At 40.1% G+C, this 12,349-nt stretch overlaps 2 protein-coding genes across 4 annotated transcripts in view; one reads left to right on the top strand and one right to left on the bottom strand.

The window, feature by feature from the left end:
- Positions 1–5,199: 5,199 nt before the first annotated feature.
- LOC108942151 (gap junction alpha-10 protein-like) lies at positions 5,200–6,663 on the top strand. Its single transcript, XM_018765329.2, has one exon. The coding sequence runs from the start codon at positions 5,200–5,202 to the stop codon at positions 6,661–6,663; it is 1,464 nt and encodes a 487-aa protein (XP_018620845.1).
- A 5,199-nt stretch (positions 6,664–11,862) lies between these two features.
- LOC108923553 (transcription regulator protein BACH2-like) overlaps positions 11,863–12,349 on the bottom strand; it is a 49,515-nt gene continuing 49,028 nt past the window's right edge. For all 3 annotated transcript variants that reach the window (XM_029258716.1, XM_029258718.1, XM_029258717.1), the window contains one exon: positions 11,863–12,136. The gene's annotated coding sequence lies outside the window, so the exon portion shown is untranslated. The remainder of the gene's footprint in view (positions 12,137–12,349) is intronic.

Genomic DNA, 12,349 nt, shown 5'->3' with positions numbered 1-12,349 from the left:
TGTTCACCTGCAGGGAGCCCATTACTCCACAACAACTTGCTTGTGCAGCGCAGAACGGCACTCATTCACAGCTGTTTTAGTATATTATTATTATTATTATTATTATTATTATTATTACTACTAGTATTTAGCTGAAGGTCCAAGGTGACTCATCCATTTATAGAGTAGTGCAATGTAACACTCACTAATACATAAAGGGCTGTTTAGAATGAACTCCGCCACGGACAGTCCCAAGTCTGGCTGAGAATAGAGGAGGGTTTGAGGTGGGGCTACCTACCCCACACCGTAAAAACCTTGCCAGCTACAGAAACGCCGACAAGGAAACTTCAGGCTGGAGAGCCCTTGTTGGTAGCCTTTGCCCCAACGGGTAGAAGGTGTAAGTAAGTAAGTGTTTAGAATCACCAATTCACCTGAAACACCATTATTTGTTAAATTATATTTACGTGATGACAATATCTATTATGTCCAAAGATCATTTTGCAGTTGCTGGAATTTCATATGGCCCCAGTACACCCCAGCAAAAAAGCTATACCAGAGGGAATAGTGGAACAATAAGAGAAGGAATAATGGTAACGGCACACAGACAAGCCGAGCGATCTGCAGGTAGGAGAAATGGTCTCGTGTCCAAACACAGCTACCCTGTGTGACATCTGGTGTACACAGCTCTGGTCTCCTCCGCAGGAAAATCAATGCAATCTGCCATCGACTGAAACATCGTCCAGTGGAAAGCTAATTAAAGGCCTCGGGGAGGGCTGGTAATTTGATGGGTTCTGCAACGCGAACTTATTACACAACCGCTGGCACGGACAGCCGGGGTAAGAGGGGCTTAATCTGGTCTTATTTCGGCGCACAGCTATGAGGGAACATTTGTTGGTGTCAGTTAAACTGACTTTTATTAGCCCCGTTAGCTCATAGTGGCAGAATGCAGCACCTTCATACATTTACTGTTGCATTTATGCATTTGGCAGAAGCTTTAGTCCAAAGCAATTTGGAGCTCAGAGTAAACAAAAGTGCATCGCACAACAGAGGGCTTGGATACGTAAATATTGATCTTTTAACTTTCTAAGTTGTGGAGAGAAGTAGGGGTTTGGTTATTATAAGGTTTGCTCAAAAAGTTCCAAGACTTATGATTTATTTCGAAAACGTGCACGTACATCGTTTTTACATGTTGTCACCTCCTAAGCAACCCCCTCAAATGCTGTCCGTTTGTCCCAGTGATCCTGCCACTTCCAGAAGCAATTCTGGAATTCTGGAGCTCTTCTGGGCTAAATTCTGCTTCTGCGTTATTATGGGTTCTTGGAATGATGTTTCCATTCTTTCCTTTCAGCTTTATTTCGATTTTTTAATTTGAATTTTTCATTTTTTTCTTGCCAAATATTCTTGCATAGAAAGAGCAGTGCATGAATGAGTCTTGTCGTGGTTCAGAAGCAACTGAGCATTTTTCTGCAGCTTGCGGTGAAGAAAACATCCCTGCGGTACCTCACACTCTAAATATAATTTTGCCCTGTGTGATTTTTTTTCTATTTCCAAAATTCAAAACCAGTTAATCCCTTACATGGGAGAAATAAAATTTCTCCCTTTTGACATAATAATGACTCCTCCACAATGCAAGCATTTTACCATGGGACCTGCCAATATTTTATCAGTCTTTCAGCATGCGTTTTTCTCCAGTGGCAGTTTGCATACGTTTTCCATGCAGAAATCAAGGCCGGTTTCTCAGAAATGAATGGCGTGAGTGGCGAACACCAATATTCCAGCCTATGAAAAAGATCTGAACAGCCAAGGAGGTGTGAAATGAATGTTAACTGTATGCGTGATGCCCTCCGGGAGCTCCTAATATGATCCTGATTACAGGCTTTTGTGGTGTTGGGAGCCCTACCATTTGGCGATGAAACTTGGCATAAATGTACCAAAATTGTGACAGACTACACATAGCAACATCCCGCTATATCTGAATTTCATTAAATTTATATTGAGCATTGTAAGTGTATTTAGCGTATGTGGATCCTGAAATAACAAAACAAGAGGTTTAACTGACAACTAAGCCCCCCAACATGTGGATCAGGAATAAATCAATATCTCAGAAAGTCATTAAATCAAGAGAAAACCACACAACTCTGAACTCTGATTTTACTTGACTGTTTTGTCATAAATAGACGAGAATGTTCACATCACAGGAATTAATAAGCAAGCAGTGTGTGGCGTAGTGGTTTGTCTCTTTACTTTGCAATTGAAGACTCTTGGTGTGAATCCCTGCTGCTGTTACATTTTTCACCAAGGAATTTACTCAGGACTGATACAGTAAAAATCACAAAACACTATAGATGGGTTAAATGAATTAACAGTATGCAAAATCTAACATGGTTAATTTTTGTACAAAGATGTAAGATAAGAAACGGTTCATACTTTTACATTTATTGATTTAGAAGACGATTTTCTGCAAAGTGATATATAGGAAGGAGGAAGAAGGAGAAGGAAGAGGAGGGCAGAGGAGGGAGGAAAAAGTGGTAAGTAATTTATGTGGACAACTCTGGGAATTGTGCCTTGAATGGAAGGGAGGTCAGTACAGTGGAGACACAGCAAGGCTTAAGTAGCTTAATGATAAGGAAAAAGTATCTGGGCTCAGATACTGATACTGCCATATCCACTGATCAATACTTCACTGAAATCAATAGAAAAGCACAGTGAACACAAGATCCACAGTGTTATTTACAAATGACTAAACTGACCAACTTTCCTGTTTATTTGAATGCTGTGCATGACATTTTTGAAGACTTCCAACAGGCCACATAAGAAGGTCAAGTCAAAGAGTTTTCTGTCCCTAAGCAGGTACTAGAAGTGAGAACTTGGGTTCCACTTGACATTAAACTCCCCATCCTGCTTTTTGCATTCATTTGTTTCTCAGCAGCACTTTCTGCCCAAAACTGTGACATTTTCTTTGCGGGTGGTATCTGTAGAGTTCTTACATTCTTGCTGCAGTACCCTTGATCAAGGTATTCATGCTAAACGGATAGGGTGAAAATTACCCAGCTGCATAAACAGGTAAATCATTGTAAACAATGTAATATACAAACCTGGCATTGTTAGCTGTGTTGGACACAGGCATCATCTGAGTGATGAAGAATGATAGCAGTACCATTAATCAAACACAACTCCAGTCTTTCTGGTTTGCACAGTACTTGGTTGGGGTGCAACACCTCTCAGTTACAAGGTATTCAAAACTTGTGCACAGTAGGGTTTATAATATCACACAGTCAAAAACTGTTCAATAGTTTGAAGTGTAGTTTGATGTCCTTAAATGAGGCTTCTCATTCAATAGTGATTTAGTTGCTTATTGACCGCTGGGTGGAATCACAGTTTTGTGTTCATTCCACTCTTAACATAAACATATACTCCACCCCATGGGGTAACAGCCACACCTGAGCAGAGCTCATAAAGGGCAAATGAGCACCAGGTGTGGCCAAGGTGAGCTAAAAATAAAAAGACTCCTCTATTAAGAAAGGGAAGGAAGAGTTCCAAATGGTGGGGAGTGTGGTGGCGTGCTGGGTCTGACCAGGTCCTGCTCTCTGTTAGGTCTGGGGTTCGAGTCTTGCTTGGGGTGCCTTGTGATGGACTGCCATCCCGTCCTTGTCCCTTGCGCTCTGTGTTGTTGGGTTAGGCTCCGGTTTGCTGCAACCCCGCTTGGGACAAGAGGTTTCAGAGTGTGTGTGTGGTTGACTTGTTTTTTTTCATAGTGCCCTCCACAATGTGACCCTTTTATACAATTCATAGCTTTTTTCTTGAGACAATGAGTGTAAGTACATTGTTCAAGGGTAAGACAGCAATACAGGGCTTGAACCAGTAACCTTCAGACTGTAAATTCATGAGTCAAAGTGTTATGCTGTGTTCCACCCTTAAGAATGCTGGTAGCAGTATCATAGGAACTTGTGCCAATAAAACAGAAATGATTTGTGACCAGAAATGATCGGAAATTAATAACCAGTTGAACTAAGTAAATTGTGAGATTACCAGCAGCTGCCTTATCATTTACTGAAATCCATCTGCATAAAGCAACATTTAATTTAGTAAAAAACTGCAGTACAAAATATGGGATCAAATTAAAATCAGTCCACCAATAATACTGTAGATGCAGGATGTTATTTACAAAATCATTTGGCTGCCAATTACTTATGGATGGTGTGCTACCTGGAAATGATATTCTATTAAAAAAATATAATTTCTGTTGTCAACATCCTGAGGCTTCATACCAGCTTGTGTATGTTTGTAGTACATGACTACACACCGCATCCAGTGGCATCCCATCAAATCATCAAGCTGAACTGGTCCAAGGCCTTTCCAGCGCTCTCGTTTGATGGATCTGACGCTCTCAAAATAGCACCTCACGCAGCTGACTATGAAATCGGACATGACTTATTGATTATTTCAACTAGAATTATTGGTTACACATTAGATTAATCAAATATCAACAGAGTGTTCATAAACATTAGCAATGCACACATTTGGTTTTATAATGAGCAAAGCTCAAGTTTTACCGTGGAAGTGAAAAGGATTTACGAGAAGGAATGATAACACACCACAGTCATGTGTAGCATGGTCCTGTGTTGTATATTGACAGTTTGCAGCGATGCTCTGTGTGGCCTGCAGGTTGATAACTTGTGTGCGGCGCACTGTTTTTCAACCATTGCCTGACGCATCCTGGTATCGGCCGTTATGTAATCCGTTTTCGATCGATCGCTGCATCCTACCCGTCCTGCATGCAAGGGTCTGGGGACACATTCGGGGCAGCTATGTCTGGGACACATTGGCAACAGGGGTGCGCTTCAAACTCGGCATGTAAAGAGAGCAGAATGTTCACCACGGTCACTTGTCCAACATGTGCTCACTGGATATGACTATTCACATGTTGAGGCGGGACAACCACATATCCTTTTGAAATGTAAGCTTCTGAAATACTTTCTTCACTCACATATTAATTCAATTAATTGTTTATACAATTTATTGTGTTACCTAATCCTAAGTTTAGCTTTAGTTTTCGTGTAGTCCTTTGCATGAAGAAAGTCCACATCATGATATTTTAAAAGAGAAATAATACAGTGAATATTTTATGATCTTTGCTGTGCTTTATTTGAAATTGCAAACATTCATCTTTGCCTTGTTCCTAAAATCACTGTTTCAGCACAAGGATATGTGTCACTGAGCATGGGGGATTGGAAGTTGTTGGGCAGTATCTTGGAGGAAGTTTACATGCACTCAACCATAGTGGGCAAAATCTGGCTGTCCATCCTTTTCATATTTCGGATGCTTGTTCTTGGTGTTGCAGCGGAAGATGTCTGGGATGATGAGCAAAGGGCATTCATTTGCAACACTGAGCAGCCCGGCTGCCGGAACGTCTGCTACGACCAGGCTTTTCCGATATCCCTAATTCGCTACTGGGTGCTGCAGATCATTTTTGTTTCCTCGCCCTCACTGGTGTACATGGGTCATGCGCTGTACCGGCTGAGAGTTCTCGAAAAGGAAAGGAGGAGGAAGAAAGCCCAGCTGATAGCCGAGCTGGGGGAGATTCAGCTGATCCTGGAGGACCACAAGCGGATTGAGAGGGAGCTGAAGAAGCTGGAGGAGCAGAGGAGGCTTACCAAAGCTCCACTCAGGGGATCACTGCTGCGAACATACGTTTTTCATATCTTAATGAGGTCTGTGGTGGAAGTGGGCTTCATCGTGGGACAATATATCTTGTACGGTGTCGGACTGGAGCCTTTGTACAAGTGCGAGAGGATACCGTGCCCAAACAGCGTGGATTGTTTTGTATCAAGGCCAACGGAAAAGACCATCTTCATGGTCTTTATGATAGTCATTGCCGGCGTCTCCTTGTTCCTGAATCTCTTTGAGATCTCTCATCTGGGAGTGAAAACAATCAAGCAGAGCTTTTACAGGAAGGACGCAGCAGATTATGTCAATGCTTCCGAGTACAAAAAGAACTCAATGGGTCAGCAGGCATTCGTGACGATGGCCTCGTCGGCATGTGAAACGGCACCTCTGATTCAGAAAACTGCCACGCGTGCTCCGGCTGAACGGCTGAACCACGTCACTGTTTACATGCCGCCGGCGGCCAACCTTCAGCATGGTGAAGGGGCCTTGAGGTGCAACAACATATTGCGGGGCGCCGTCCAGACCAAAAGCCTGGAGCAGGACTCGAACAAGCCTCGTCACGCCAGCGAGGGCCACGTCCACAGCCTGCTTCTCCATACAGCGAAGCAGCATCTGTCCACCTTGGAGAGCTGCAACCGCTCGTGCAGCAGCGAGGACTCAAACCACGCCCCGCGGCTCATAGGTCCCGAGCGGCTGAGACACGTTTGGCAGCACGCCAAAGGGCCGTTGCAGATGGGCCACTCGGAAATGCCGCTTCACGTGCGCAACCTGCTGCGCAAGCAAAACCGGGTGCGGCGCAGCAGGGATGCTGTTGGGGCTCCTGGAGTCCAAGGACGTGTCAGGATGTCCAGGTGTTTGGTGCCGCGACGACCTGACAGTCCCCACTCGAGGAGCAGCTCAGGATCCGAATTCAAGCAACTGTCGAAACGAGACAGCCCACCCATAACTCCAAGCGGTTTGGGACTGCCGCCGGGAAGCAGAGCCAAGCGGCAGGCAGCCTCCGATCTCGTCATATAGGAGTCACGTGACATTTCCGACTTGACATGGAAAAATCAGTTCTGTAAAAGGTGAAGAAAGCAATTCTAACTGATGGTTAAAAACAGTTCCAAAAAGTCTAAACACTACAATTCAAAAAAATGTGAATTTGAATGTAGATTTACACCTATGGGTTTTGTAGCTGTATCAGTTTTTACTAAATCATAAATACTTTCATACACTGTTATATACTTAACGGCATTATACAACAGTCTGTTTTCTACAGAGAGAAACAGAATTCAACAACTTTTCAGGGGTTTGTAACGTATGAGGCATTTTTGAAGGCATGTGATATATATTATAATGCTGCGAGACTAAGTAGTTGGATAGAAGATACTTTTAGTCAGTTCTGCCAGATTGTGAAACTTCTCTTATTGTTGAAATCAGCATTAAACTACTGGATTACATAATTACTGTTAATTTATGCAAAAATTAAGTGTTCTACTCTATAAAAAGGTACAATGAGTTATGCTGTGCTGGAACTGCAGATAAATTCTAAAGTCATAATAGCAAGCAAATGAAAAATACAGTGTAATTAGCTGACTTCTTCATAATGAATGTGATGAACAAATAACCATTCAAGGAGTCTTCTTTAAATAAATGTTACCGTAAATGTCATTTTGTAAAAAATGAGAACAGTTTTCATTCTGTATTTGAAATAAATATTTCTTTCCTCCCTGTTGATGCATTATCTGAAAAGTCATCACAGAAGCCTGTAGTGATGGCCGGGACACTGGGATCATGGAGCAACTGTTCTCTGCTCCTCAGCTGGACATAAAACACTTTAGTTTACAATTCTTAAGCGTCAGTTCTCAGAGTTAAACTTGGATTCAGCAATGCAGTGATCAGAAAGCACAACAAAATGAACATCTTAGTCTGTACAATGAGTCGAGGAAAGGAATTAAGTTCTTTGCAAAGTTACAAAGAATATATTACGACCAGGAAATGAATTGTGACGGTTTACATTAAAATGAAGCACTGTGTTAAGGGCAAGCAAAGATTTAAGAAACCCTTTTTCAAATAAAATACAAACCACATTATGTATGATATGTTTTTTTAATTCATTAACAGAAATGTTATCTAGACAAACTATTCTTTTTAAACAATTGCAGCTCAAATGAACGAATGTTTTTTTTTTTTCTCCACAATACTGTATTTACATAGATTATATGAAGTCAGAGTCATTAGGGTCATGAAGTATTTCAAGGTAAAAGGGTAAAAACTAGGAAACATAATATGCAAATATCATCTACAGTATATGAAATAGACTAACACAATATACTGTACAGTCAAACAGAAAAAAAAAAAAAAAAACACCTACAAGCTTAAGAGCAATTACAAAAAATGACGCAGCAAACTCTACCGATACAGTAATTCTATAGAACGTGTAAAAAGCATGTAGAAAAAAAACACCTGCAGTTCTGTTGATACAGTCATTGACCAGTTATGAGAGGTATGAAGGATTTTACAGGTAGATAGGTGTGAGAGTGTTTACTATCAGCTTGGTAATGGGGGCCTTGACCCTTGCATACTCTCTTTTCACTCAAACGTGAATATGGCCTCTGCAAGTCCTAAGGCAAAAATTTGAGGTGCACTTACATCCGTGTAATTCTGAAACAAAGGAAATGTCTTGTAGAAACACATTTTGAAAACGCATAGTAAGTTGCGGGATTTTTCTTTTTTCATTTAAACATATATCAAAATGCTACCCTACCAAACTGATGTAGTAATTTCTATTTACATGGCAAACTGTTCTAACACTTGGTTTTGTAAACATGTTTGTCTCTTGAACAATGTCAGACTTTTTGCTCAGTAAGGATACCTGTAAAAATGATGTTTAGAAAATGAGAAGGCAAGTGTACTAATATCTATGAGCAGAACACCTGGGCAGCACTAGAAAGTCAGTGTTAGCTTTCTCCTAAAGCGGATTAAAAAAAATAAATAAATAAAAATTTTTAAAAATTAAAAATGGAAAGATATATTCTGAAATTTTTCCCATTCTGAAATAAAATTTAAGAAAAAAAAAGAAAAAAGAGAACTGGGTTATGCTCTAAAGCAACTCAATTTATGGTTGAATAGACTGCACTTTGGGAATACAAGTTTGGTTTGCAGAAGTTATATTTTTTGTCTCCTTTCAGAAAGCATAATTTTTATTGATTGCAAAGAGTTTCACATGTGAAAACAAAAAAGTTTTAGCCCTTTTCTACCCTTTGCAAATCTAATTTTGTGGTTTATAAAGGTGAATATCAGTTTAGAGAACACAGAGAACATCAACTGCCACGTTACAAAAAAACCCAAAACAATTAACTAGAAAATCTGTTACATAATCAAAAACTGTTTAAAAGAGAAAAAAAAAAAAAAAAAAAACATTGGCACCCTGAGAAGATTTATGAGAGCATCCGATAGTTATCTTAACAGGAGATCCAGATAGGTCACTATGGTTATGGTTACATAGCTTCTTTGGAACAATGATACCGACAATCAAGAATGGAAGGGATCGGACATGTTTGTTTACTTCCAGTCACCAAGGTAACAGAGCTGTACTGAAGCCCAGGAAGTGGCAAGGGATTAAAGCTGTCACGGTCTGCGCTCTGCGCAATAAAATGGGAGACAGGACTCCGATCTCAGCTACATCACTCCTCTTCAACGAAAGTGATGGGCAGCCGTGTTCATCACCGCTGGACTCCATCCCCCACATTGCACTTCAACATACACAAGTCCCCACATGTGTGTCTAGATACCATCTCCAGGGGAGTGCAGCGGTGCTGTGCACGCTCTGCTTTCCCATCATCGTTCAAAATAACACGGCTAATAGTGGTAGTGGTAATAAACACAAGAGAACATTGGTGCAGGAGAACGTTAGGTTATGCTGAAAATCACAGGCTTCCACTCGGATGACAGGAGGTATCTCTTGACTTTGACCGAAGCCGCCCTACTCTGGTAGAAGTTCACAAGCAGCAATCCATCACCCAGAAGCAAGAAAGAAACATAACTGGCACAGCCTGCTTGTCTGCGTACAAACACTGGGACTAAAATTCTGTCCGTGGTCTCCCTTTAATGTGGCGGTACTTTTCAAATTTGTATTACATCTTGCTAAAGCTCTATTATGACCTTCACATCAACAGGGTAAAATAAACAAGCAAACAAGAAAACTGTTACCTCACTCTATTATGTTACATGTAGCCGGTTAAGTGGACCTGGAAGCCAAGAAAGTGTGAACCGCGGTAGAGTATGTTCCTTCTTTTCGTGTCCTGATGTACAGATGGTCCCTGCTATGTTTTTCCGCTGATATGTTGCTCCTCATTTGACATCTTACCCCTGCAGATCCATTATTAGAGCCACAGATGCGTTTCAGTTTGAAATCGAATGTTACAAAAAATTCTTTTTAATTCATTTTTTCTTTTTTTTTAAATTTTCATTTATGGTTATGAAAGATCTTATTGAAATACAAACTGTACCAGGACTATTACAGTACAGTACTTTGTTCTCTACAGCAATTGGAAGGCGTGTTGTTGCCTCCTGCTATGGAGATTGATACACTGTGCTACCATCATGTACAGCACCCTATAAAATTACCCAAATACAGTAACTGTTACTTATTGTTGCCTCGGTAAAATAATTAAAGTAAGGATAATGAGGGAACATTATCAAAGGCAGTAATGTGTTTCTATGGGACATACATGCTACTAGGGTCTTGTTTCATTAGTCACATTTCATGTACTTTTTTAAATTTTATTCCTTCTACGGATCTTTAAAAGATAACCATAAGAAAATCTAAGGCACCTCCAGCAAAAAGATGAAAATCCGAATAAGTCTGGATGTCTGTCAGTCATTTAAGTGTTACATCTGTCCATGTTAACATTGTCCATTATTTCTTAGGGGCAAAGTAGTCCTGCTGAATTTTATTTCACCTTTTCGGTCCGAAATAGCGTTGTACAGCGCGAACCATCTTCATGTTCGTATTTGTACTGAAAGTGATCGCAATGATCACCAGTCCATCGGGGAAAATGTATCACCTTGGTAACATCTAGATAAAAATACACACGCTATAAATGCAGTTGAAAAAGCCCGGGTTCGAATCAAGCCACTACCTTTCTCACAATCAGGCCTGAATATTCATTCACAGCTGTATCTAAATATTCTCCATTGTCATCAACATCAGAGTAACATTAATAAATACTATCGCCGCATAACCACAATAAGGTCGGACTCAAAATACCACAATCCACTCATATAACAACTTAACTAAAACTAGATTCCTATAACTATAATTAAAACTCATGGCTCCTGACACTGACTGGGTCACCAGCTTATTGTTAATGCTTATTGTTTTTAATGTGCAACATATTTTCCACATCTAATATTTTCAGTTTCAGTTAAATTTTAAACACAGAAAGCAGGAAAATCAAACTTCCAAATGAAACAAAAAAGCTAAACCAGATGAAAGCTAAACTTGATACAGCATTACTGTTCTACATAGAATGCTATAAACAGAAGCAGAAACTTGGGACGACTGCTATAAATGTTGTACGGGCAAGAGGGATCTACTATAAAAATTTTAACATTTTATGAAATTATAGAACAGTCCATTATGTGTCCCTATCATCCATTGTCTTGTTTGCAACACTGAACTGACCAATTATAATGTCAAGTGTTCGGTATTGGGTGATTTTTTCCGATTTGTCAGAAATTGCAAATCTTATTATGAATGAACGCATCTGAAAAAAATACATTTAGTTTATGGTGAGTAAAGATACTAGGTTACGTATATCTTTTTCTAAATCACGTGTAAAATTACTTTTTTCCAAAAATCCATTCACTTGAACAACATTAGAAGATAACAGAACTATAATGCAATTTTAAGTCACTTGAAATGTTGACAATGTCATAGCCATTACAATTTTCCATTACGGCAATGCTGTGATGTATATATCCAGCAAAATCTTGTTCTGTTTTAAGAGCAGTGTGGTCACAAATGATGCACTTTTCTCATTAGCATCTAATTAATATCCAAGGGAGTCCAATCATCTGTGTGTGTGTGTGTGTGTGTACAAATTAAAAGCCTGTCATCCTGAGTTTAGAAATATCAGATCTTGTACAGAAGCTCAGTGTAGATGGTTAAACAAATACAATCATATTTTCCCAACTGTTGTCCCAAGCAAGGGGGGGGGGGGGGGGGGGGGGGGAGCAAGAAAACAAAAACTGAACTTATTCTGACAAAACATTTCCATGCACAAGTGACACTCCATAGTTCCTTATTATTTACATTTCAAAGCGACATCTGCAAAGGAAGTGCTTACAGAGTATAAAAACACTACCAGTGGTGTACTGGCGATACTGATATTGCTGACGTGGGGGGATGGGGGGGGGGGGTCCTAGCTCAGTACGTGTTATCGCACCTCTTTCTGTCTTTCTTTCTTTCTTTCTTTCTTTTTCTTTTTTCTTTCTTTCCAGGCTGTAAAAGGCAAAAGAGGAATGTTCAAATACAAATGTCTGTACAACACAGCTCTCTTAACCAAAAGAGGTTTAGAAATGAATTTATGCAGAAAGGTCTTTTCATGCATGTCTCAAATCTGTGTAGTATAAAACTTTAAAAGTACAGAATTTGTATTTTTGTTTTTTTGTTGTGAACAACGCTGCACATTCAAAAAAGGTTTCCTGAGAGTAA

Source organism: Scleropages formosus, chromosome 15 (genome assembly GCF_900964775.1).
Source record: "Scleropages formosus chromosome 15, fSclFor1.1, whole genome shotgun sequence".
NCBI classification, from domain to species: Eukaryota; Metazoa; Chordata; class Actinopteri; order Osteoglossiformes; family Osteoglossidae; genus Scleropages; species Scleropages formosus.
This window is presented reverse-complemented; position numbering and strand designations above follow the sequence as displayed.

Excerpts from the sequence above, each read along its gene's own strand:
- LOC108942151 (XM_018765329.2), top strand. The coding sequence starts at position 5,200 with ATGGGGGATTGGAAGTTGTTGGGCAGTATCTTGGAGGAAGTTTACATG.